The sequence below is a fragment of the Perognathus longimembris genome, chromosome 19 (assembly GCF_023159225.1).
Source record: "Perognathus longimembris pacificus isolate PPM17 chromosome 19, ASM2315922v1, whole genome shotgun sequence".
NCBI classification, from domain to species: domain Eukaryota; kingdom Metazoa; phylum Chordata; class Mammalia; order Rodentia; family Heteromyidae; genus Perognathus; species Perognathus longimembris.
This window is the reverse complement of record NC_063179.1, coordinates 17845426-17866790: the sequence shown is the minus strand read 5'-3', so window position 1 is coordinate 17866790 and position 21365 is coordinate 17845426. Positions and strand designations below refer to the sequence as shown.

Below are 21365 nucleotides of genomic sequence, written 5' to 3'. Positions count from 1 at the left end.
CTCTTGCCTGTCTTAATGTTTATCTGTCAAAAACATATAACTATATCCATCGGTTGCTTTTTCAGATTGTCAGTGGGATAATTCATCATACCCAGTCTCCTAAACTGCTGAAAAGATTGTTTCTGTTTTCCTATGCAACTGCTGCACAAAACAACACAGGTAAGAATCTTCTGAGTTTTAATTTTATGGTCAGCAGGATCTTTGTGTGTGTGTGTGTGTGTGTGTGTGTGTGTGTACATGTGAGCACATGTGTGTGTTTATATGTGAAATAGAGAATGAGAAAAAGTAGGACTTGAACCTAGGACCTTAACCATGCTAGGCAAAATCTCTATAACTTGAGCTAAGCCTTTACTTTAGCCCATTTTTTATTTTGTTTTTGAGATAGTGCCTTGCGAGCTTTACCTGTTAGGGTCTGAAACTTGAAATCCTCCAGCTTCTGCCTCCTCACCTAAATATAGGCAGGGTCCTTTTTATTTTTAATTTTTATTTTTTGTGCCAGTCCTGGAGCTTGAACTCAGGGTCTTGGCATTGTCCCTGAGTGATTTTGCTCAGGCTACCACTTGAATCACAGCTCCACTTACAGATTTTTTGTGATTAGTTGAAGACAAAAGTCTTATAGACTTTCCTGCCCCAGGGCTGGCTTTGAATCAGGGCCCTCAGATCTCAGCCTCCTGAGTAGTCACAATTAAAGGCATCAGACATTGGGACCTGGCCTATTTGTGGGTTGTGATGTTTGTTTGTTTTTATCTGCTGTGGTGTTACTCACCTGTTGCTTTGGTGATTCATTCAGAAGATGTCTGGGGATTTTTTCTTTGTTTTTAATGTGGTATTTTTTTAAACACACTTTTAGGTTGTTTGCTTGCTTTTTACAATGGATTGTTTCTTATAGGAGGTAAAAATCAGTGTGCTATACTTAGGAATGTCAGTCTTGACCACAAAATCAAGACAAATTTAAAATAATACTGCTAGTCCCTTGTTATTTTTTCCACTTGATTTTAATTGATTTCGTTTTATAAAAGTCTAGAAAATGTCTTCATTCTAGATCCTTTCAAAACAATAATAGCATACTTTATAGCAAAATATAAATTTGGGATAAACAAAACATTAGAAAAGCACTTCAGAAAACTGATTTGGTGGTTGGGAATATGGCCTAGTGGTAAAGTGCTCGCCTCACATACATGAAGCCCTGGGTTCAATTCCTCAGCACCACATATATAGAAAAAGTCAGAAGTGGCACTGTGGCTCAAGCGGTAGAGTGCTAGCCTTGAGCAGAAAGAAGCCAGGGACAGTGCTCAGGCCCTGAGTTCAAGCCCCAGGACTGGCAAAAAATATAAAATAAAATAAAGAAGAGAAAACTGATTTGGTAACTTAAATTTCAACTGTTTTCCATTCAGTTTACTGGAAAAAAAAATCTTGTAAGTAAAGAAGTCTGGCTGCTGAATTAGCTATTAACAATGTTTAGCACTAGACATTTTTCACAGACATGTCTTCTTCTCCATTCTCTCCCCCTCAGGATGTCTATTTGCTCTACCTATTCTCTTTCTTTTCTTTTGCTAGTACTGGGGTTTGAATTCAGGGCCTTGAACAGCTGGTATTTATCATTTGAACAATGCCCCCATCTCTACACACACTCTCTCTCTCTCTCTCTCTCTCTCTCTCTCTCTCTCTCTCTCTCTCTCTCTCTCTCTCTCTCTCTCTTTAACGGGCTTAAGCTCAGGGCCTTGTGCTCTTGCTTAGTTATTTTGCTCAGGATGGGCACTCTGACACTTAGCTAACAACTTTACTTCTGGCTTTTTGTTGGTTAACTGGAGATAAGAGTCTCGTGGACTTTTCTGCCTAGGCTGTCAGACTTCAGTCCTCAGATAGACTCTTTTTGAGTAGCTAGGGTTACAGGTTTGAGCCACTTAGCTTCTTCTCATTATTCTCTCTTTTTCTCCCTTCCTTCCTCGCTCTTTCTCTCTAGTCTTTTCTCTTCATTTCCTTTCTTTCTTTCAGTATGAATCCTGGAGCTTGAAATCAGGGCCTAGGTGCTGTTCCTTATCTTGAGTGCTCAAGGCTAGAGCTCTACCATTTGAGCCATAGCTCCACTTTTGGCTTTTTTTAGTGCTTAATTGAAAATAAGAGTCTCACAAATTTTCCTGCCCAGGCTGGCTTTGAACCATGATCTTTAGATCTTTACCTCATGAGTAGCTAGGATTACAGGTGTGAGCTACTGGTACCTAGCATATGAATTACCCTTAACATGAAGTTGGTGTTTAGTGATCCTAAGTTCTGTGTCAGGAAAGTTGCAGGATTGTTTAAAGAGACACACACACACACACACACACACACACACACACACACACACACACACAGAGCTCTTTCTGGAGTGCATAATTGCTTTATCATTTTTAAACATTTACACACAGCTTTCTTGACTGCGTAGTTGCTTTATCACTTATAAACATTTATTGAACTCTTGCTCTGGACCTGATCCTATGGATATCCAAGTGTGAACATGAATAAATTTGTGCCTTCAAGGAGCATCCTGTTAAACAGGAGCAACAATTGAATAATATGTCCCCTACTAAAAGTGCCTGGGGGGAGGGAGGCAGACTGTCAGAGGGAATATATTGTGCCTAAATTGGTAGTGGAAGGTGGCAGGAACATTTGGAAGGCTTAGAGGAGTGCAGAGGTATAGATATCTCAGAGAATATGTTGTATTTTGGGAAATCTGGTAATTTAGATTAGGTGATGAATGTTTTTGTTAGTCCCACCTAAGTTCCAATTTTAGCTTCTTTCTAGTTTTATAATCCTAGGAATGACACTTTACCCTTGGGGCTTTTGTCTTCTTCTTTTAAAAATTGCATTATGAACTGGGTGTTTGTGGCATGAGCCTATAATCCTAGCTCCTCCTCGGGAGGCTGTGATCTGAGAATCATGATTTAAAGCCAGCCCAGGCAGTAAAGTCCATGAGACTCTTACCTCCAATTAACTACCAAAAAAGTGCAAAGAGGAGCTGTGGTTTAAGTGGTAGAGTAGTAGCCTTGAGCACAGAAGTTAAAGTGTTATTATTGGTGCTCATGGGTACACATGTGCACACACATGCGTGTACACACACACACAAGCAGTATTGGGAATAGGTGAGGGGTGGGACAGATAAGAGGAAGAACGATGGAAGGGGTGACATTAATCAAGATGCAGTATACTCATTGACATATTAAATTGAAATCCCTTTGTATAAGTACTGAAAGACAGTAATTTAAAAACAGAAACAGTAGTGGGGGCTGGGAATATAGCTTAGTGGTAGAGTGCTTGCCTAGCAGGCATGAAACTCTGGGTTTGATTCCTCAGTACCACATAAACAAAAAAAACACAGGTGGTGCTGCGGCTCAAGTGGTAGAGTGCTAGCCTTGAGCAAAAGAAGCTCAAGGACAGTGCCCAAGCCCAGGGACAGTGCCTACACCTTGAGTTCAAGCCTCAGGAATGGCAAAAAACAAGAACAAACAAACAAACAGCAGTGTTATGCTTCCCTTGAAGTCTTACGAAGATTGTGAAGTGTTAAATTGATGGCACATACAGAGTACTACTGTTAAATGAATTGAGAGTCAAACTGCATATTATTCAGAACAGATTATGGCTGGAGAATTACACTGACATAAGTACACTTCGCACTAATGTTCATCCCTAATTCAGTAAATTGACAGATCTTTATACTTTGCTGATTAACTAGATGCTGGTGTAAAGTTGTGCAATATGAAATAAATAAATATGACTTCTTTGTTGATTGCTATAGTTTATAAAAATGTTTTGGGGTTTGTGTTTGCAAAATCCTCCTCTATTTTTAGAAATTCTGCCTCTTCTTTATATCCCCATTCCAGCTTGGATACTGTCTTATAGCTTATGGTGATATGACCATACAAATGTTACTTTTTGTTAATTAGTTTATATAATTAAATTTAATTATGTAATTACTCTAATTTATATAAATATTCACTGCATTCATGTCAAAACATCATTCCTATTTTTAGGAATTCTGCCTTTTTCTTTTCTTTTTTTTAAATATGGAACGCTTCACAAATTTGCGTGTCATCCTTGCACAGGGGCCATGCTAATCTTCTCTGTATCGTTCCAATTTTAGTATATGTGCTGCTGAAGCGAGCACTTCTGCCTTTTTCTTACATCCAGATTCTTGTTCTGGTCCCAGCATAGGACAGTTTCTTGGCTTGTTCAGCCTAAGTCGATTATGTGCCAGAACCTTTACCGGGATCGGCCCTGGCAGTTTCATTGTCTTTTAGTGGGGTTTTGTGCCAGAAGCCAGAATACATCATAGCACCTTTATTTTAATTCTATCCTTCACTTCTCTTCCATGTAACCTCCACTGGGGGAAGTAAAGGTAAGAACTGATGCTAATTGGCCAATTAGTTTTTCCATTGAAGAATTTATTTAGATGCAACCTGAGTATCTTTAATTATTCTTTTGCTTAATAATTTACAAATGTGGTTTGGCTGAAAGGTCCTTAATGCCAATACCATGAAATTTTAAGGAAGGACTTGGCTGTGTTTGTAAGAACAATAAGCTTATTGGGGTAGTTCTGAGAGGAAGATAAGTTAAGTGAGGGTGATGTATGCTAATAAAAAAAAAAAAACAGGGGCTGGGGATATAGCCTAGTGGCAAGAGTGCCTGCCTCGGATACACGAGGCCTTAGGTTCGATTCCCCAGCACCACATATACAGAAAACGGCCAGAAGCGGCGCTGTGGCTCAAGTGGCAGAGTGCTAGCCTTGAGCGGGAAGAAGCCAGGGACAGTGCTCAGGCCCTGAGTCCAAGGCCCAGGACTGGCCAAAAAAAAAAAAAAAAAAACAAAGATTAAAAAAGAAAAGGCCTATGGGATTGAACAAGTTTTGTTATTTATATATCCATGGGATTATTTATTTATTTATTGCATTTTCATATGGAAATTTCCATTTTAGCTTCCTGGGTTTGAATTACATTTCTACATTGCCTAGCTCTGTGAACTGGGCAAGTTATTTGACTTTTCTGTGCCATATCTATAACATCACAAGTAGGTAAACTATTGTATTTCCTATCCTGAGAATTAAGTTAATAAAGTATAATGTGCTCATAATAGTGTCTTGGACATAGTGCCACACAGATTGAGTATCTCTTACTCAAAATACTTAGGACCAGAAATGTTTTGAAACTGAGAATATTTGTGTATATATAGTGAAATAATCCAAGTTAAGAAATCATTTATATTTCATATACATGTATTCATATAGCCTGAGGACAATAATTTTAAAAATCAGTCTTGGGGCTTGAACTCAGGCCTGGTTGCTGTCCCTGACCTCTTCAGCTCAAGGCTAGCACTCTACCAGTTTGAGCCACAGTTTCACTTCTGGTTTTCTGGTGGTTAATTAGAGAGAGGTATCTCGTGGACTTTCCTGCCTGGGCTGGCTTTAAACCATGATCCTCACCTCTCAGCTCAGCCTCCTAAGTAGCTAGGATTATAGGTGTGAGCTGTCAGCATTTGGCTCCAGAAAGCAATTTCTTATTACATACATACTCTGTCTCTGTGTGTGTGTGTCTGTCTGTCTGTCTCTCTCTCTTTCTCTCCCCTCTCTCTCACACACATACACACACACACACAATTTCTACTACTGGAGCTTGAATTCAGGTCTTTGTACTCACTTTGCCTTTCCTACTCATGGCTGAGACTCTGCTACTTTAGGATGCCACTAGCTCAGCTTTTTGCTAAAATGGAATCTCCAATGGAGATGGAATCTCTTGGACTTTCCTACCAAGGCTGGCTCTGAACTATAATCTACCCCAGGTCTCAGACTCTGGAGTGGCTAAGATTATAGGTGTGAGCCACCAGTGCCCAGCTACAATATTTCAATGTATCTTTTTTGTATAAATGGTCCTGGGGATGAAACCTAGGACCTTGTGCATGGTAGGCAAGTGGTCTAGCCTGCATCTGCCTTTGACTATAACTTGTCACATGAGATCAGGTGTGGAATATTCTAGTTACATTCTTACATGGTCACACAAGTTTTGGATTTAGGAGTGTTTCAGGTTTTAGATTTTTAAGTTTTTTGTTTTTTGTTGTTTTTTTGGCCAGTCCTGGGCCTTGGACTCAGGGCCTGAGCACTGTCCCTGGCTTCTTTATGCTCAAGGCTAGCACTCTGCCACTTGAGCCACAGCGCCACTTCTGGCCGTTTTCTATATATGTGGTGCTGGGGAATCGAACCCAGGGCGTCATGTATACGAGGCAAGCATTTTTGCCACTAGGCCATATTCCCAGCCCCAGGTTTTAGATTTTTAGATTAGGGATATTCAGTATACATCAACATCAATTATTGTCAACATTTTTCCTTTCATTTTTGCTATAGTTTTGTTTTCTGGTTTGTTAACCAGAACAGATGGGGTGGTTTTAGCAGACACTTTGTTTTTCCCAGAAGACTATTTTGGTGCATGTTCCCTTCAGTTGGCAGATATGGTCTAGGAGAAGACACAGATACATCTACTGGGCTACAAGAGCAGCATTCCTAGGCATTTCATTCTAGCTGGTAGTGGCAGGGCTGGTTTCAGCACCATGATGTGGCCCTTAGCTATGAGGCCCCAACTCTTGCTGTAGCTGCCCGATCTATATATATGGGCTTCAGTAATAATCAAGTGCCATACTAGACAGATGTTAGGTACAACTTTAAAGGGTAGGAGGATTTATATTCAAGAATCGTACATGCTATTCAAATTGGGTCGTTATCTTATGCACATATTGGTAGGGCTAAAAATACTTCAGTATTTTAGCCTTTGTGTCATACCCATCTTTTAGTGCTTCACACAATCGTTTTGTTTTATATAAATTATTTCATTGTAAAATGACTGAGAATGGAGCTATAAATTACTTTTGCAAGGAATGGAACAAAAACAACTCATTTTCTATACTATAAGAAGATAGCCTCAGTCATAATTTTGGATTAATGACCCCCCCCCAAAAAAATTGGACTGGGATAAGATTTAGTAGTAGAATGCAAGCCTAGCATGCACTGGGCCTTGAGTTTGATCCCCAGGACTGCAAACCAAACTGAAACCAAACAAAAAAGTATAAAAATAAAAATGTTAGGATTAAGCAGTGAATTCATTTAGAAGAAATTATGTCCCGTGAAGGCAGTGAAGTAGATAAAATTCCAGTGTCTTAAAGAGATTTGTCCTGCTTATTTTGTCTTATTAGCCACTAACTCCAGGAACCATACAGTAATGTTTGACACACTTAAGGACTGGTGTTGGGAATTGGAGCGGACCAAAGGCAATGTGAAATACAAACCAGTGAGTGTCAATGAAGGCTACAAAATTTGTGAGAGGTAAGTTTCAGTGTTGGCTATTTAACATACTCACCCATTTGAAGTGCATGATGTTTTTAAAAATTATATTGTCAGAGTTGTGCATCCATTACCAAGGTCAATTTTAGAACATTTTCCTCATCCTCATAAGACCCCATGCCCATTAGCAATCATTCTACATTTTTCTCTATACATCATCTTCCTGTTGCCCTACCCTAACAATCACTGTTTTTCCGTCTCTGTTGATTTGCCTGCTCCGGACATTTCATATAAATGGAATCATGATATGTAATCTTTTATGACTGGCTTCTTATTCTTAGTATGGTTTCAAAATTTATCCATGTTGCAGGATATTAGAATTCCATTCTTTTTTTTTATTGCCAAGTAATGTTTCATTGATGGATCTACTGCATTTGTTTTGCTTGTTGCCAGTCCTGGGGCTTGAACTCAGGACTTGAGCCACAGTGCTACTTCTGGCTTTTTCTATATATGTGGTGCTGAGGAATCGAACCTAGGGCTTCTTGTATACAAGGTGAGCACTTTTACCACTAGGCCATATTCCCAGCCCCGAATCTACTGCATTTTATTTATTGATTCATTAATTGATAGATGGTTTTATGTTGGGGGCTCTTCTGAGCAAGACTGACAAGTACTCATGTACAAGTTGTTGTAGGGATTTTTTTTTCTCTTTAGTATATAACCTGAGAATTGAATTTCCAGAATGTATCGCAACTGTGTTTAACTCTTGAGGAACTGCTAGACTATTTTCCACAGAGATTGTACCATTTGACATAACCACTAGCAGTGTTTGAGGTTTTTTTTCTTCTGATCAGCAGTAGTTTTTATTATTAAAATGGGAATCATGGTGGGTGCTGGTGGCTCACACTCTCCTAGCTACTCAGGAACAGGATAATGATTCAAAGCCAGCCTGGGCAGAAAAGTCCCCATGAGACTCTTATCTCCAACTAACCCCTCAAAAACTGGAAGTGGTGCTGTGGCTCAAATGGTAGAGCGCTAGCCTTTAGCACAAAGAGGCTCAGTGACAGCGCCCTGAGTTCAAGCCCCACAAACAAACCAATGGGACTCAGAATTTGGGAAACTTTTTTTTTTTTGCCAATCACTGGGCTTGAACTCAGGGGCCTGGGTGATGTCCCTGAGCTGTTCAGCTCAAGGCTAGCGCTCTATCACTTGAGCCACAGCCCCACTTCTGGCTTTTTCTATGTATATGGTACTGAGGAATCAAACCCAGGGCTTCATGCATACTAGGCAAACACTTTACCATTAAGCCACATCCCCCGCCTGGGAAGCAGTCTTATCATTGAACTACAGCCTCATAACCTTAATGCTGGCTTTTAAAAGAAACTTCTACTCCCCAGTGTGCCGACTAGGCTAGGGTTCTACCATTTGAGTTACACCTCTAGCCTGGGTTTTGGTGGCTGTTTTGGAGACCGAGTTCCATATACTTTTCTGCCTAGATTGACTTTGAACCTTGATCCTCTGTATCTCAACCTCCTGAGTAGCTAGGATAATAGGCATGAGCTATGAGTGCCCAGCAAAAGAAACTTTCTAAAGTATCCAGATTAGCTGCCTGGCCTGTGTTTTGGGCAGAGAGAGTAGTAAGGGCTGTGTAAATAACAGAGGCCTAGAGATGGGTGGAAGAAGCCAGGGAAAGAGCAGTAGGAGGTACGGAGAGAGAAAGGACCAGATGAATGTTTTCAGAAGCTTTATCCTTTCTGATTATGAGAACAATGAAGGGGAGTCAGGGCAGAGGCAGAGAGAGATGGACCTACATTTTTAAAGGATGACTTTGCTTCCATGATCTGTTTTTAGAAACCCAAGTCTTATCATTTTGGAACACACTTCCTACCCCTCTCCTAAGTTTCATGAAATGCTTTGGGTTTGTAGAGCTTTTGTATTCGTGGTGTGATAGGCCTCTGCAGCATATCAGGTTTGGTGTTACTCAATCTGAAACATTCAGAGTGTGACACTGCACACAGGCATGGGCTGTGGTGACGCTGATGGGCCTGCAGTGTCCTCAAACCACCCAGAACTTCACTGTTAGCCCCCACCTTGCTCTTTGCTCTTTCCCCAATGAAAAAGCTTGAAAAGGGAAAGCTAGCTTCTACTCAGGGGTTAGAAACTCCTGTTCCTCAGTGGTGCCATGCAATGTTGATACTAATTAGTTTCCCTATTCCTAGTAATTGTAGGGCTTGTTTATTTAAAAAGAAGTTCGCCACATTGCCCAGACACCTTGATATCCTTCCCAGGCCTAGGCAATATTCCCACTTAAGCCTCCAGAGTAGCTGGAACTACTATGCCCGGCTACCAGAATTCTTTAAGAATTGAGCCATTTACTGATTTGAGATATTTGTGTAGGTGTCTGTGTGTGGATTAAGCACTTTATCCATGTTTTGATACTTGAAGTGCTTAATTGCAGACACACAACAAGAGCAGGCATGCCACATGAAGGGCTGTGCTTTGTTTCTGTATTGAGTACCACAGTAGCTATTTACATAGTCTTTCCCATCTATGCATCCAGCATCCCATCCCATCCTCAGCATCCACTCTCTGTCTTTACAACGAGCTCAGATACCTCTCCTTCTGTGGCTTCTCACTGGTCTTGGTATAGAACAGAACTCTTAAGTAGTACCTGAGAGAGCATTGAAGTTTGATTCCTGACTGACTTTCCAACTCTATCCATTCTAAAACCCATACTAGTCCCCCTATGTGGTGGTCTCTTGCCTAAAAGCAACAGGATATTCGGGAGGTGATTAATTCCATTTCATTAATAGCTCTCAACTCAGTGCTCCTTCCCCCCTCCCCAAGTCTTGGGGCTTGAACTCAGGACCTGGACACTGTCCCTAAGCTGCTTTTACTCAAGGCTAGAACTCTTCCCCTTGAGCCACAGCACCCACTTCCTGCTTTTTCTGTTTATGTAGTACTAAGGAATCAAACCCAGGGCTTCATGCATCCTTTGTAAGCACTCTACCTACGCCACATTCCCAGCCCCTCAGTGCTACTTTTTAAGGGAGACTCTCAAGACTAAGTTAGGTAAACAGGTGCTATGGTTCAAGCCTGTAGCCCTAGGTTCTTCTTCTTTTTTTTTTTTTTTTTTTTTTTTTGGTCAGTTGTGGGGCTTAAGCTTGGGACCTGAACACTATTCCTGAGCTCTTTTACCCAAGGCTATTGCTCTTCCATTTTGAGGCACAGCCCACTTTTTCTGGTGGTTAATTGGTGATAAGAATTTCATAGACTTTCCTGTCCAGGCTGGCTTCATACCTCGATTCTCAGATCTCAGCCTCCTGAATAGCTAGGATTATGATGTGAGCCACCAGCACCCAGCTGATAAGTTTCTCAAAATGGCTTATTTGTAAATTCTTGTCCATCATATGTTTTTAATAACTTGCTGAAGAAATAAAGCTACTTGTCAAATAGAATTTCCCAGAGTATACATTTTGATTATTTTTAAATCTCACTAGTTTATGTAATATATTGTTTGCTCTCCTATGAATTGATGCACATTTGAGTTCTCATCTCTTTAAAACTTTATACCATGACCTGTTACTTAACGGATTTAGATCCAACATGTAGTATACATGCAAGCATGTATACTCTTAATGATTTTTCATTACATTTAGCATCGTGGGCATTTGCATTCCTTATGAGGGTTTACTTCGAGCTCTTTGAGGGAACGATATATACAGCCCCACAGTGGTGGATCTTAGGCAGTTTCTAATAAACTTTCACCTGCCAACTGAGTGTCCATGTGTATCTTTTATCTCTGCAACTCTGAAAATCTTCTTTCCTATGACCTAATATTTAGGGGGCTTGTTCTCTTTAGAGACTGTTTTAGAAAATTGAAGTCAGTACTGCCTGGGTTCAGGTGTCTACTGTCTGCTTACTCATTTTTAACCTGGGAAAGGCCTCAGTGTTGTGTCTCTCCAAAATGTAACTAATCCTAGCGCACAACCTAACAGACGTACTGAGAAGGTTAAATGAGTAATTCATATGAAGTGTTAGAGCAGAGTGACTCAAATGTTTGTTTTCAGAGCATTAAAAAAAAGGCATTAAGGGGCTGGGGATATAGCCTAGTGGCAAGAGTGCCTGCCTCGGATACACGAGGCCCTAGGTTCGATTCCCCAGCACCACATATACAGAAAACGGCCAGAAGCGGCGCTGTGGCTCAAGTGGCAGAGTGCTAGCCTTGAGTGGGAAGAAGCCAGGGACAGTGCTCAGGCCCTGAGTCCAAGGCCCAGGACTGGCCAAAAAAAAAAAAAAAAAAAAAAAAGGCATTAAGGGGGCTGGGGATATGGCCTAGTGGCAAGAGTGCTTGCCTCGTATACATGAGGCCCTGGGTTCAATTCCCCAGCACCACATATACAGAAAATGGCCAGAAGTGGCGCTGTGGCTCAAGTGGCAGAGTGCTAGCCTTGAGCAAAAAGAAGCCAGGGACAGTGCCTCAGGCCCTGAGTCCAAGCCCCAGGACTGGCCAAAATAAATAAATAAATAAAATAAAAATTTAAAAAAGGCATTAATCATAATTACTTGTTTTCAAGTAGTTAAACTGAAGGAAACGCAGGTGCTTATATTGTTATTGTCACGCCTGGTTTTGGAATTCATCCACTTTTTGAGATTGAATTTTCCCATCTTCCCACATACCACCTCCTTTTTCTTTTCTTTTTTAATATGTTGTAGGGGATCCAGGGCCTTGCACATGCTAGACAAGTTCTCTACCACTGAGCTATGTCTCCAGCTTCAACCTCAACTAGAATTTATCTAGAATTGAACAAAAATCAGACATAGTGCTAGGATTTAAGTTTTGATTTCTGACTGACTTGATCAGAGTATTTTACACCAAACGGTCACCTTAGCTGCTTTTTTTCTTCTTCTTTTTTTTTTTTTTTTTTGTGCTGAGGACTGAATGAACTCAGGCCTTGTACTTGCTAGGCAAGTACTCTTCCCCTGAGCTGAATAAATAACCTCTGTACTTTGTGCACAAGCTAGGTGGTTTTTCTTAGGAAGATATGGTCATTTACATAATGTTTGCTCAGCTTCCTTGTATTCATTGAAATTGAACTTTCCTACTTTGTGACATGAGTGAGGTACTAGAATCTGATGACCTCTCTTTCTTCTAGGTTGCCAGCGTACTTTGTTGTCCCCACTCCTCTTGCTGAGGAAGATGTGCACCGCTTTCAGGGTCATGGCATACCAGTAAGTTCATCTGGAAATGCTCAGAGGCTTCGGGTGCTCATTGGCCCATCCAAGCAAAGTGATCCTGCTTCGAGCCCTTGGCTTTGGTATTCAAGAGTTTGTCTGCAATCCAAGAATAATCCAGAAATAACATAGAGACTCCCTAGAGAAGTCTCTTGAACGTGAGACTCGCTGAGCCAGTTTTAAAGTTCTCACAGATGCACTTAACTTTTAGCAGTGACACTGAAAAGCTGGAAGAAGCTTATAGAATTGTTTGCTATTGATTGAAAGGAAACCTAATTTAACATCTGAATCATTTTGAACCTTAGCTGACCCCTCTAAGAGTGGTAGAATTGTGATTTATTTGGGTGGCACTATGAATCTTGGTATAGTGTGGTTGTTCATTCCTCCAGAGATGACAAGAATTGCTTCTTAGTTTTCAAATAATAGGATGGGATGGGAGCCATATTAAATGTGTCACTGATCAAAGAAACCAAGATTCTGGCAGCCACTCCCATTTTCTAATTGGTGGCTGAGAGTTACCAAGTCTATAGGGAATTGTAATGAATGAGAATTACAAGTAAATGCTGTACTGTACACATGATTTTTTTTTTACTAAAATGGTCATTCCCATATGAGAAGAAAGATGGTATGGCAAGAACACATGCCCAGAAACTCATGAAGCTGTAAAGATAATGAATGTGGCCGTTGCTGTGAACCAGATTCTGTGTAGTCTTTCATCGCAGCTCATTTGTTCCATGAGGGAATATAGGCCCAGTGTTCCCATATGTCCAGATTTTTTTCATTTTTACTTATTTTATTTATTATCTTTAGTTGTATAAAGGAGTTGCCATTCAGCAAAGCAGTTTATGTATATAATGCATCTTGAAAAATGTCAGACCAGCCAATGTTTTACCCATCCCTTCCATCCCATCTCCTCACTTTTCTTAAGTTTGTAGGATATACGTTCAATTCTTGACTGCATTCTCCCCAACTCCTCTTCATTCATCTACTCCCATTTCCACCCCCCTACCCCACCCCCTCCCTACTCCACCCCTTTCAAGTACTCATTTCCTGGTATTCATTTTGTTGAACTTTAACTTTGCCTTTCTAAGGAATTACACTATTTGAGTTCTCCCTTGAATCTACCGTATTTCAGTTAGTACGTTTGTGTATACTTGCATACCACTCAACGTATTTACTTAATGCTTATAAGTTAATTCTTTAGCTCCCACAAGAGGGAAAGCATTCATCCTTTGTCTTTCTGGGCTTGATTTACTTCACTTAACATAATTTTTTCTAGGTCTTTCCATTTCTTTACAAATGTTGCAATATCACTTTTTCTAATGGATGAGTAAAATTCCATTGTGTATATTCTGGTCTATTCTGTATATTCTTGGCTATGGTGAATAGTGTTGCAAGGAACATGGTTGTCCTGGTGGTTTTCCTGTATCTTTGTAACCTTTATAAATGCCAGGAGTAGGGCTGGGGATATGGCCTAGTGGCAAGAGTGCTTGCCCCGTATACATGAGGCCCTGGGTTCAATTCCCCAGTACCACATATATAGAAAATGGCCAGAAGTGGCGCTGTGACTCAAGTGGCAGAGTGCTAGCCTTGAGCAAAAAGAAGCCAGGGACAGTGCTCAGGCCCTGAGTCCAAGTCCCAGGACTGGCCAAAAAATAAAAATAAATAAAAAAAAAAAATGCCAGGAGTAGAATTGCTGGATCATAGAGCAGTTTCATGTTTAATTTTTTGAGGAACCAAGATATTGCTTTCCAGAGTGGTTGAACAAGTTACATTCTCACTAACAGTGTATTAAGGGGTCTCTTTTGGCCATATCCTCACCAGCATTTGTTATTATTTGTTTTCTTGATAATGACCATTCTAACAGGGGTGTGGTGGAATCTCAGTGTTATTTTGATTTGCATTTCCTTTATGGCCAGAGGTGTTGAACATTTTGTCATGTGTCTATTGGCCATTTTTACTTCTACTTCTGAGAATTCTCTTTTTCTCCCATTAGCCTATTAATTGGGCTATTGGTTCTTTAAGGGCTTAATTTTTTAAGCTGTTTCTATTCTGAATATATTCTGATGTGTAGCTGGCAACAAATCTCCCATATTATAGGCTGTCTTTTTTAGCTTGTTGGCTATTCCTTTGCTCTGCCGAAGTTTTAGTTTGATACGATTCCATTTATCAAGTCTTTATTTGATTAGCTGTGCTTCTGGATCTTTACTGAGAAAGTTTCTTCCTGTGCAAAGAAGTCCTAATGTTTCTCCTACTCCTTGTAGTAGTTTCATCGTTTCAGTTCTTACATTGAAGTCTTTGATCCATTTTGGATCCATGCTGGTGCAAGATGATAGATAACAGATTCCGTTTTCTGCATGTGGATATCCATCTTTCTCAGTACCATTTGTTGAAGAGGCTGTCTTTCGTTCAGCTTATGTTTTTGGCTATAGGTCTGTGGGTTTCTTTCTGGATCTTCTATTCTGTTTCATTGGTCTTCAGGCTTGTATTTGTATCAGCACCTAGCTGTTTCTATTACTATAGCTCTGTAGTAGAGTTTGAAGTTTGGTATTGTTATACCTCCACCACTACTTTTTCTACTCAGGATTGCTTTTGTGATTCTGGGTCTTCTGTGGTTCCATGTGAATTTTTGGATTATTTTCTCTGTTTTATTGAACAGTGGTGTTAGGATTTTGATGGGTATTACATGAATTTGTAGAGCAATAAGACAAGAAAAAGACATAAGGAAAATCCAAATAAGGAAAGAAGAAGTACAACTATCCTTATTTGCAGATGACATGATCTTATATTTAAAGGACACTATAGACTCTTCCCCCAAGTTACTAGAGCTGCTTAAAAACTTTGGTAAGGTAGCAAGGTGTAAAATCAGTCCATGAAAATCAGTAGCTTACTTTAGATGGAAGCAGAAGTACACCTACACTGAACCACAAATGGACTGCAGTGAATAATACACCATGCAGAGGGGACAATAGATAGGACATTGTGTGCTACATGTGGTCAATTCAAGTATACAACATAGGTGTGTATGCAGGTCATATATGAGGCCTAGCATTTATTGTTTTTGTTTTTGTTTTTTTGTTTTTTTGGCCAGTCCTGGGCCTTGGATTCAGGGCCTGAGCACTATCCCTGGCTTCTTTTTGCTCAAGGCTAGCACTCTGCCACTTGAGCCACAGCGCCACTTCTGGCCATTTTCTGTATATGTGGTGCTGGGGAATCGAACCCAGGGCCTCATGTATATGAGGCAGGCACTCTTGCCACTAGACATTTATTGTTTTTATAATGAATGTGGAAATTAAATTTCAAGGTTAAAAAAAATCAGTAGCTTTTTTGTATGTCAACAATGAAAAAGTAGAGACTGAAGTCAGGAAAGTAACTCATTTTTTGCAATAGTCTCAAAAAAACAAAAACCTAGAAATTATCTCGACCAAGGATATCAAGGACTTTTACAGTGAAAACTATAAACACTTAAAGGAGGAAATCTACGAAGACATAAGGAAGTATGAAGGCCCTCCACAAAGATAGTGTCTTGGTCATCTTTATGCTCTTACAACCTAATGCAGTGCCTTCCCTGAGTGAGTCCCTAAGACACAGTATTGATTGAGTAGCCACCCTCTGTTCTTCTGGTATGCACACTGCATTGATGAGAGCTGCACTCTGCCATCCAGGTAGAGCACGGCTAGTTCAGTCACACTGCAGCTACAACTTGGGAAAGTTTTACAAGTCACTCTGAGCCTCAGTTTTTTGCTTGAAATGGAGATTTAATAACCATACTTATCACTAGGAGTGACTCTAAGAATTAAATGAATTAGCACATGTAAAATGCCTGACACCTAAGTTAAACTCCAGTGATAGCTACTGTCCTAATTATAATGATAAAAATAATGTTATCATCATCTAGATTATCAGCACTAAAACCAAGTCAAAGGTGATCGTTAGACCATATATGCAAGTCTAAGTATCTAATCTTTTTTTTTTTTTTTTAAAGACTAAATCAGTGTTTTTCATTGAGTAAATCTTCTCTGGCTTGAGTACATGCAGCTATTTCTTTCCTTCCCCACCCCCATTCCTGGGGCTTGAACTCAGGGCCTGGGGACTGTCCTTGAGCTTCTTTTGCTCAAGGCTAGCACACTACCACTTGAGCAACTGTGTTACTTCCAGCTTTTTCTGTTTATGTGGTACTGAGGAATCGAACCCTCTAGGCAAATACTTTACCACTAGGACTCATTCCCAGCCCATATAGGCAGCTATTTCTTATTGAAGTTAGAAATTGCCCTATATGAACTTAAATACTAAACTTACCTGTTCCCTATTGGTTGTGAATATTCTATCTAGCAAACATTTTTTTCCCCTCTGCAGATATGGTGTTGGTCCTGCCATAATGGAAGTGCCCTTTTGAAAATGTCAGCACTGCCCAAAGAACAGGATGATGGCATTTTACAAATCCAGAAGAGCTTCTTGGATGGGTCAGTACTCATTCATTCGACATTTGTTCTTGTCTAGTTCAGTTCTTGTTTTTTAAGAAGTAAGACACAGTTCTCAGTAGTATGTCCATCTCTGTTTGCATGCTGATACTTAGTGCTTAAGGAATACAAGCTACAGTCATTCTAAAAATTATTTTGAAAAGAATCAACCTAACAGTTATTAGGAATGTCGGCTGCACTGTATTTAGAGATGTATGTTGAAGTATGTATGATGACTATAATGTTAACAGCTAGGCAAATCTGGGTCATGACATATATATCATTGTACTATTCTCTTCTATGTGTTAGAAATTTTTCAAAAATAAATTTTTAAGCTGGACATTGGTGAAACTAAAGAAAAATGAGCTATTATAAATTTTTATTTGCTGGGCTGGGAATGTGGCTTAGCAGTAAGAGTGCTTGCCTAGCATGCATGAAGCCCTGGGTTCGATTCCTCAGCACTACATAAACAGAAAAAGCCTTGAGCAAAAGAAGCCAGGGACAGTGCTCAGGCTCTGAGTCTGAGCTCCAGGACTGGAAAAAAAAAAAAAAGATACATTTATATTTGCTATTCTAATCTCATGTTACTTTTTGATGCCTAGAATTTACAAGACCATCCACAGGCCACCCTATGAAATTGTTAAAACTGAAGATCTATCAAGCAACTTCCTATCCTTGCAGGAAATCCAGACTGCATACTGTAAATTTAAGCAGCTATTTCTGATAGGTGAGAAGAATGCTGAGCAAAAACTTTCTGTCAAATGGGGAAAGACATGCCACGTGGATCAGGTGAAAGTTGGTGCCTTTCCCCTGGGTTCTTTTTGATGGTATGCAGAGCTTCACAGCCTTGAGGGTCCCTATCATGCAATGGAAGGGCCCACTGCCCTGCCAGGTTGCCCCTCTACCCACCTCCAGGCTTCTCCCATGGCCTTCTCACTGAATAGCCATTCAGCCACTCTTCTCTCTTCTTTCTCTGCTTTCCACACCACCCAGTGGTAAGCATTTTAGTCTCTTAAGTTTGTGAACTATGAAGTATGTATGATCACTGCCTTGGCTAATCATTTATAAAGAGAATGATTGATTTTCCTTAATGGACTCTTTTTCCAGTGTGGGAATATCTTATTTTTTTTCTGATTACACATGTACACTTTCTTAAAATAGAATTCAGTTAGCCTAAAATGTACAAAGTAAAAAATGAAATATACTCATTCCAGCTCCCTTCCTTTTCCTTCTCTTTTCCTTCCTTTTCCAGCTCTTTCCTTTTCCTCCTTTCTTGTTGCTAACTGCTTAGAACTTGAGTCACTAAATCATGTTCTGTTACTGATTGATTCTTCCAATTATCATCATCATCATCATCATCATCATTTTAGCAGTGCTGGGGTTTGAGCTCAGGGCCTTGCCCTTGCTAGGCAGGCACCCTACTACCTGATCCATGCCCCAGACCTGTTTTCTATAATTATTTTTTCAAATAAGTCTTACCTTTATGCCCAGGGAGGCCTGGACCTAGTTCTGGCCTGACTAGATGCTGATATTCCTATTGTATTTACCATATAGTGTTGATGACAAATACATGCTGCTATATTCAGCGCTTTTTTTTTAATTGTTGAGGCAAAATCCTCATGATCATAGCCTTCTAAGTGATTAGTATTACAAGTTGGAACCATTGCGTCTAGCTTTATCCCATTCTTTTTTTTTTTCTTGCAGTACTAGTGTTTGAACTCAAGGCTTTGAGCAGGTGTCCTACCACTTCAACCATTCCCAGCCCAATTCTTCTTATTCTTGAATGAGTCTTTACTCTGAGGTTTTGTCATGCTTTATAGGTTTTGTACCATAAATCAGATATAAATCCAGTCTTCAGAAAATAGGCCACTTTTTTTTCTTCTTTCTTTTTCGTTTTTTTTTTTTTTTTTTTTTTGCTGGTTCTGGGGCTTAAACTTGGCTTGGGTTCTGTCCCTGAACCTCTCTGTGCTAAAGGCTAGTGCTCTGCCATTTGAGCCACAGCACCACTTCTGGCTTTTTCTGTTGATGTGGTACTAAGGAATTGAACACAGGGCTTCATGCATGCTTGGCTAGCACTCTACCACTAAGCCCCATTCCTAACCAAGAGAAGCTACATTTTGAGAGGTCGAATTTGTAGTCTTTATTAAAAAGGCATTGACTGCATGGTAGACTCCTGTCTCAAAGACCAGCAACCAGAAAATACACTTAACACTGTTAGGAAACTGAGCCATGAAGGCCAGAGAGGAAAGAAAGAACAAAAACAATACCAGCAAACCAATTCAACTCCAATGGAGAGCTGAAGTGGGACCACATGGTGACCGGAAAAGAGACAGGAGACAAGACATGAGCACGTACACGTAGCATGCATAATATATATAGCTCCTGAGCTGGTTGGGCCTAAATAGTGTCAGGGTCAGGGTCACAGGAAACTTGTGTCCCACACACTGGACTGACAGTTTAGTAATCTATTATCCAAGTCCCCACCCCTGCCTCTTGGGATTTGGGTACGCCCATGGGAGTGGTGGTGGGGAGGCTTCACCTTCCCTCACCATGAAGACAAGACCATACTATCTATCATGTGGCCAAGATGGTGACGGCCAGCCCTTATCTCCCCACTCTGTAATTCATTTTTCTTAATTTGGATATTTTAGCCTCAAAAATTCTTAACTATTTTAGGGTTATTCGGCTGACATTTATTTAATTTCCTCTGTATATACTATGTCAGGCATTAGTGATAAAAAGTAATATGAAGCCAAGCACTGCTGACGAACACCTTTAATCCTAGCTACTTAAGAGCCTGAATTTGAATGAGTAAGGTTTGAAGCCGGCCTGAGTAGAAAGGTACGCTAGACTCTGTCTCCAAAATAACCAGCTAAGCAAGTAAGCTGAGCAGGTGCAGGGTCCTAAATTCAAGCCCTGATATTGGGAGGAAGAAAAAAAAGTGACTGTGACACAAAAAGCTTTGCTCTTGCAAGGTAAACAGAAGCATTGAAGTGAGGAGACTGAGTCTAAGTAATGTCACCTTGTTCTCACAGACATCCTGGTGTCTCTTGCTGAATGGAGGGAGCTCTCTACCCAGTGCTAAAAGGCCTAGAAGTGAGAAAAACTTTCATTGAATGGCAGATACCTAGCTCTAGGTGAGCTTAGAGAGCTCTGCTTCAGAGAAATGCAGATGTCAGAGCCTTAGGAAAGCTTTGTATAGAGAATGCCCTGATTCTGCCTTGATACCTCCCTGAATGGCTTGAATCACCCGCCTCTTGAGTAGCCTCTAAGATTACCCCTATAGGGAAAGGTTGAGGTGTATCTTCCCTAGATGAAAAAGTTCTGCTGAGTACCTGGGCTTGCACCTGAGTCTGTCCACATAAGATCGCTTTTGTTAAGGCTCGGTCTCCACTCCAAGCATGTGGGAATTGTCTTTCAAAGCTTTGTGAGATGATAGACTACCATGCAGACACCAGCTCTCCAATAAAAACTCCCAATTCACACTTTGAGAGTTCAAAGACTCTCAAAATGTGGCATCTCTATCTCTCAGACTAGATTAACCCTGCAGTAGCATATACCTATAAAAATGTTGGGATCAAGTGATCCTCCCACTTCAGCCTCCCAAGTAGCCTAGACTTCCTGTGTGCACTACTATACCCAACTGGTTTGAAACTTTTAAATTAATAGGTTTTGTAAATTTCAAGAGTCTCAATTTTATAAGATATATATGAGGAAATTATAGTGGTATGAAAGTTACATGAACTCATATTCAACCTTTAACAAAGCCAGGTGTGATAACTCAGGCCTCTTAAGTTGGAGGACATACTAGGCTATATACACAGACTTTGTCTCAGAAAGGAAACAAAAAAAGCCAGGCATGGTGGCTTACACCTTCAATCCTAGGTACTCAGGAGGTGGAGGAAGGATCACAGTTTATGGGCCATCTTGGACAAGACCTCATCTCAACAATAAAAAGCTGGTTGGTGGTATGTGGACCTGTTACCCCAGCTGTGCAGGAAATGTAAATAGAAAGATTATGATCTAGACCAGTCTGGACGTAAATACAAGAACCTATTTGAAAAACAAGTAAAAGTAAATAAGGACTGGAGATGTGGTTCAAGTGACAGAGTGCCTTCCTAGTAGGTGTCAGGCTCTGAGTTTAAATCCCAAGATTACCAAAACCCAAAAGAGTCTTAGGCTTTGGTGGCATATTATTCCCTGGTTGCATATTCCCTTCCTAGCAATAGCAGCCTTGATGTTGATGATTTTCTTCCTAAAACATGTTGAATTACAAGAGTAGACCATGGTAGCCATCTCTTCTTTTAGTAACAAACACCTCTTTGACTACCATACCCTTCCAGAGACCTACAATTCTAAAACCATTTCAG

The 21365-nt window shown here is 40.3% G+C and overlaps 1 protein-coding gene, 2 long non-coding RNA genes and 1 other non-coding gene across 5 annotated transcripts in view; 2 read left to right on the top strand and 2 right to left on the bottom strand.

Annotated features, from left to right (window-relative positions):
- Positions 1-21365, top strand: part of Mtmr12 (myotubularin related protein 12) — a 68780-nt gene that overhangs the window by 33775 nt on the left and 13640 nt on the right. For both annotated transcript variants that reach the window (XM_048368576.1, XM_048368577.1), the window contains 5 exons: positions 66-159; positions 7213-7342; positions 12457-12532; positions 16892-16998; positions 17598-17722. In XM_048368576.1, the coding sequence (XP_048224533.1) occupies positions 66-159; positions 7213-7342; positions 12457-12532; positions 16892-16998; positions 17598-17722 (532 nt within the window). The remainder of the gene's footprint in view (positions 1-65; positions 160-7212; positions 7343-12456; positions 12533-16891; positions 16999-17597; positions 17723-21365) is intronic.
- LOC125367854 lies at positions 299-16675 on the bottom strand. Its single transcript, XR_007214168.1, has 3 exons — positions 16665-16675; positions 12442-12445; positions 299-559 (listed from the first exon to the last, which is right to left on the bottom strand). It is a non-coding gene; the product is annotated as an uncharacterized LOC125367854 (long non-coding RNA).
- LOC125367868 lies at positions 4038-4144 on the bottom strand. Its single transcript, XR_007214172.1, has one exon. It is a non-coding gene; the product is annotated as a U6 spliceosomal RNA (small nuclear RNA).
- LOC125367851 lies at positions 5611-6967 on the top strand. The gene is made up of 2 exons (XR_007214165.1): positions 5611-6053; positions 6289-6967. It is a non-coding gene; the product is annotated as an uncharacterized LOC125367851 (long non-coding RNA).